The sequence below is a fragment of the Crocuta crocuta genome, unplaced genomic scaffold, assembly GCF_008692635.1.
Source record: "Crocuta crocuta isolate KB4526 unplaced genomic scaffold, BGI_CrCroc_1.0 scaffold636, whole genome shotgun sequence".
NCBI classification, from domain to species: Eukaryota; Metazoa; Chordata; class Mammalia; order Carnivora; family Hyaenidae; genus Crocuta; species Crocuta crocuta.
Window position 1 is genome coordinate 1,283,791 of NW_027530380.1, and position 4,755 is coordinate 1,288,545.

General features: G+C 63.8%; 1 protein-coding gene across 1 annotated transcript in view; it reads left to right on the plus strand.

Annotated features, from left to right (window-relative positions):
• The window catches only part of LOC144233553 (mas-related G-protein coupled receptor member F), an 8,677-nt gene extending 4,567 nt beyond the window's left edge, over nt 1–4,110 (plus strand). Inside the window, exon 3 of the mRNA XM_077766510.1 lies at nt 2,287–4,110. Within this exon, the coding sequence (XP_077622636.1) occupies nt 2,287–3,270 (984 nt within the window). The 3' untranslated portion in view covers nt 3,271–4,110. The remainder of the gene's footprint in view (nt 1–2,286) is intronic.
• The last annotated feature ends 645 nt before the right edge of the window (nt 4,111–4,755 follow it).

Below are 4,755 nucleotides of genomic sequence, written 5' to 3' on the forward strand. Positions count from 1 at the left end.
CACCCCATGGCCCGATGAGGTCAAAGCCACCAACATGAAGGGCTGAGCGAAGAGCAAACCAAAGGACTTGGTTGACAGACAGACAGAGAACCTGAGCCAATGAATTACCTGGAGGATGATGCATGGTGACCAGGACCCCCTGACCTCGCAGAGTCTCCCCCGAAGTTTGGCCAGTGCCCTCCAGTCCCTGCTTGCAGATTGCCCTCGGCCGGAGCCAGGACAGAAGGGCCCCCCTCTGTTACGGGGTATCAGGCCCCAGCTTTCTGGCAGAGCTGGGGGCCATCTGGAAGGTGGCAGAATGTTCCAGCCGCGAGAACCTTTCTGTTTGTTTTCTTGTGGGGAGAGTCACAGCGACGGGAAGTGAGGAGACAGCATTATCCTGGGGGCTGGGGGGCTGGCGGGGGTCGAGGGTCAGGTCCAGGCTCTGTGGGAAGGGTTAGTGATATCTTCCGGGGCTGAGAGAAGGCGGTGACAGGGCTCTGGGCAGCCTTGTCACTTGGAACGAGAGGTCAAAATGACAGCCTGAGGATGAATCCAGCCTGTAGATGTGTTGTGTTTGGCCCACAGGATGTTTTTTAAATGCAAACATGTAAAGATCAGGGGAGTTCACATTACAATCCAGAGCTCCAGCTTCTCTGGGGAAAGGATGCCGGCCCCTCGGCCCAGGGTCCTGTCCCCCGCTGCCCCCAGACCCGCCCCCCAGCACCCNCCCACCTTGCTCAGGTCTGCCACCCCTCCCCCACACCCGGCCACCCGTGCATTTATCCCCACCCCAGACCCAGCAGGCCCGACTGAAACCCAGCCCGGGGCACTCAGTCAGCCACAGATTGTTCAAGTATCAGTGCTTCCCCAGAGCCTCATAAATAGCTGCGGCCTCCAGTGTCTCCCCGTCCCCGGGGACTCGCTGGCCCCCATCCAAATCCCTGTGGTCCAGAAACCCAGAGTCACCCTGGCCCCTCCGGGGACTGTCTCTGAGTCCCCAGGCCTCTCTGATCCCATTATGGGACACGGTCCTGCTCTGGTTAGGGCCCGGGTCCACTTTTTACAATCACTTATTTTATTTTTAACTTTGTTTATTTTTTTTAGAGAGAGAGAGCACATGCTGGATCGCGAGCGTGCAAGGGGGGAGGGGCAGAGACAGGCCCCCAAGCAGACTCCCAGCTGCCGGTGCAGAGCCCAACTTGGGGCTCGAACTCATGAACCCCGTAAGATCATGACCTGAGCCAAAACCGAGAGTCAGACGCTCAGCCGACGGAGCCACCCAGGCGCCCCCAATTCTTTTATCATTTTATTTTACTTTTATTTATTTCTATATTGAGAGAGAGCGCACGTGCACCAGCCAGCACGTGCTCTGAGTGGGGAAGGGGCAGAGAGAGAGGGAGAGAGAGAACATCCCAAGCAGGCTCCGCTGTTGGTACAGAGCCCGACGTGGGGCTCAAACTCGGGATCCGTGAGCTCCTGACCCGAGCTGAAACTGACAGTCGGAAGCTCAACCGCCTGAGCCACCCAGGCGCCCCCAATTATTTTACTTGTTTAAATATTTTCATGTGTTGGTGTGAAAAATCCAAATGTACAGAAAATGGGCAGGAATAGCACATGCAGACCCCTACGCCCTTCGCCAGGCCACGGTTAGCCTCTCCCCACGCGTGCTTTCCCTCCGTACCTCTCACAACAGACTCTTTCCCAGAACTGTGGGACAGTAAGCTGCAGACATCAGGCCCCCCGTCCCCGGACAGCCCGTGCCCCTTAAGAACAAGGACATTCTGGGACGGAGCCACGGCGCATCTTCCCATTCGGGAAATTCAGCGGTGGCGCAATTCCAGGACACGCAGTCGGTACCCACGTTTCCCTGTCACCTCACTGACACCCTCCCCAGCAGCCGCTGGAGCCGCTATAAAACCCGGGACACCGTGCTGCCTTTATGGCCGTGGCTCTACGTCCTCCTTCAACCTGGAAGGGTCCCTCGGGCTTTCTTTACTCTCTCATGACAAGGACACTTGTTGCCCAGAGTCCCTTCTGACAGGTGGGCCATCTGCTACGTTTCCTAGGGGCTGATGTCACCCCTGTCACCCCTCTAGGCTGCTGGCTGCAGACTCCGGGACGCTGCCGTGCAGCGTGGTGGCACAGGCGGGAACGGGGGTGGCTTCTGCTCTGGTGACAGCCGACTCATTGCCGCGGAGCCAGGGGCTCGGCAAGGCTCTAACCAGGACCGGCGGCCGCGGGTGCAGTGGGGGGGGGGGGGTGCGCAGCGAGCGTCACAGGTGCCTCCCCTCCGCCCCTGCACAGGTGTGTCCCGGCGTGAGAGAGGCGCCGGAGCTCCACAGCCGTGGCTTCCTGACCATCGAGCAGATCAGCGAGCTGCCCCCGCCGGCCGTCATGAACTACATCTTCCTGCTGCTCTGTCTCTGCGGCCTGGTGGGCAACGGGCTGGTCCTGTGGTTCTTCGGCTTCTCCATCAAGAGGAGCCCCTTCTCCGTCTACTTCCTGCACTTGGCCGGCGCCGACGTCGGCTACCTCTTCAGCAAGGCCGTGTTCTCCGTCCTGAACGCGGGGGGCTTTCTGGGCCCGTTCGCTGACTACGTGCGCGCCGTGTGCCGGGTCCTGGGGCTCTGCACGTTCGTCGCCGGCGTGAGCCTCCTGCCGGCCATCAGCTCGGAGCGCTGCGCCGCGGTCCTCTTCCCCGGCTGGCTCTGGCGCCGTCGGCCCCGGCGCCTGTCGGCCGTGGTGTGCGCCCTGCTCTGGACCCTGTCGCTCCTGGTCACCACCCTGCACAACTACTTCTGCGTGTTCCTGGGCCGCTGGGCGTCCGGCGCGGCCTGCGGGCACATGGACGCCTTCCTGGGCGTCCTGCTCTTCCTGGTCTTCTGCCCGCTGATGGTGCTGCCCTGCCTCGCGCTCACCCTGCACGAGGAGTGCCGGGCCCGGCGGCGCCAGCGCTCCGCGAAGCTCAGCCACGTCGTCCTGGCCGTGGTCTCCGTCTTCCTCGTGTCCTCCATCTACTTGGGGATCGACTGGTTCCTCTTCTGGGTCTTCCGGATCCCGGCCCCCTTCCCCGAGTACGTCACCGACCTGTGTATCTGCATCAACAGCAGCGCCAAGCCCGTCGTCTACTTCCTGGCCGGGAGGGACAAGTCGCAGCGGCTGTGGGAGCCACTCAGGGTGGTCTTCCAGCGGGCCCTGCGGGACGGCGCCGAGCTGGGGGAGCCCGGGGGCGGCACGCCCAACACGGTCACCATGGAGATGCAGTGCCCCCCGGGGAACGCCTCCTGAGCGGCCAGCACGCCCGGGACGGGGACGGGAGCCCGGCCGCGGCCCCGGTGCCCAAGTGCAAGGAGGAAAGTCGCTTCCTGCTCTCGCGCCTCCTTCCCCGTGGGCCGGAGGCTCTAGGGGCCGCCGGGAGACTGGGGCGCCACCTGCACACAGGCCCCGTGGCCCCGACAGACCCACTCAAACATTCTCCTCGGCGCCCAAAGGCCTATTGTGCAGAAGTCACCGCAGGATGGTCAGGAGAGGGAGGCGGGGGTCACCCAGGCCCGTCCACCTCCTGCCCCTTAGCATCAGCCCTCCTTGAAGACGACACAGCCCGCATGGTGGCCCCTGGGGTAGGAGCTGCGCCCCCCGCTAGGGCACCCGCTCCGTCCATTCCGTCCAATCCAAGCAATGTTGGTGAGCTGACCTGAACGCAATGGTGCTATCTGGGAGAAGGTTCTGGTTAACCTGCCTTGGAGTTCAGTCTTTCTGCACACAACACCCCAGCCCCCTCCATGAGTCCTTTGGTGACTTTAATGGGGGGGGCGGTTCTGGTCACAGCAAGCAGCCGGCCGGGACAGAGCTCTGGCCACTGTGGGCCGGTCATGCCGTTCTCTGACTCCATGCGGCCGGCCCCCCGGGCCGCCTCCGGAGTGTGCGGCAGGTCTGTGCTGCCGTGTGCCTGGTCCTCGGGGCTCAGCGGCCTGTCCAGCAGCCTCTGGGCTCCAGCCCCCGCCCGGAAGGGGGCGCTGGCCCCACCCGGCCACCCCAGGCCACCAGCACAGTGGCCCCGTGCAGCCAAAGCAAGTTTTACAGAAGACAACAAATGTATATCAATAAACGTTTTATATCGTGCACTGAGCAAGGTCCCCGCCCTCTGTCCTGTCTGCGCTCTGGCTCCGTGGCCAGGGCGCCCTTCGGCGGCCTCGGGCCCAGGTGGCAGCTTGCCACGCTGGGCCGCCACCCAACCTGCTCCGCACCCCAGCTCTTGTGCCCCCCCGGCTGGTCTGTCTACACCTCCGGCGTGCTCCCTCCCCCAGCAGGGTACCCACCCCTTTGCCAGAAGGGGCTTTGGTCAGCCACGCTCTCGTGCCTTCTCTCACCCGTCCCGGGCCCCTCGCTCCCTTGGAAACACTTCTCACGATGCCCACTCAGTGCCAGGCCTGTGCCTGTAAGTGCAGTGTGTCCGCACAGGGCTCCCCGGGTCCGGCGGCCGCTTCCGCTCCCATTGCTGCCCGGAATAGGGGATGGGGGGGCACCTACCTACTGCCCAGCAACAGGCCGGAGCCCATCGCGGGGGTCCGCGCGACTAGATTCGGGCCTGAGGCTCCCTGCCCGCCCCCCCGCCTCCCCCCCTGCAGTCTCCAGCCAGCGCCTGAAGAGGCTCCAGGGGTCCAGCCTGGGATCCCAGCCCCGTTTCGGGGAAGCTCTGGGGGGAATCGGCTCACTACGTGGGCCCAAGGAGAGCTGGGGCAGGGGCACCAGGGGCCCAGGTCGGGAGGGGGG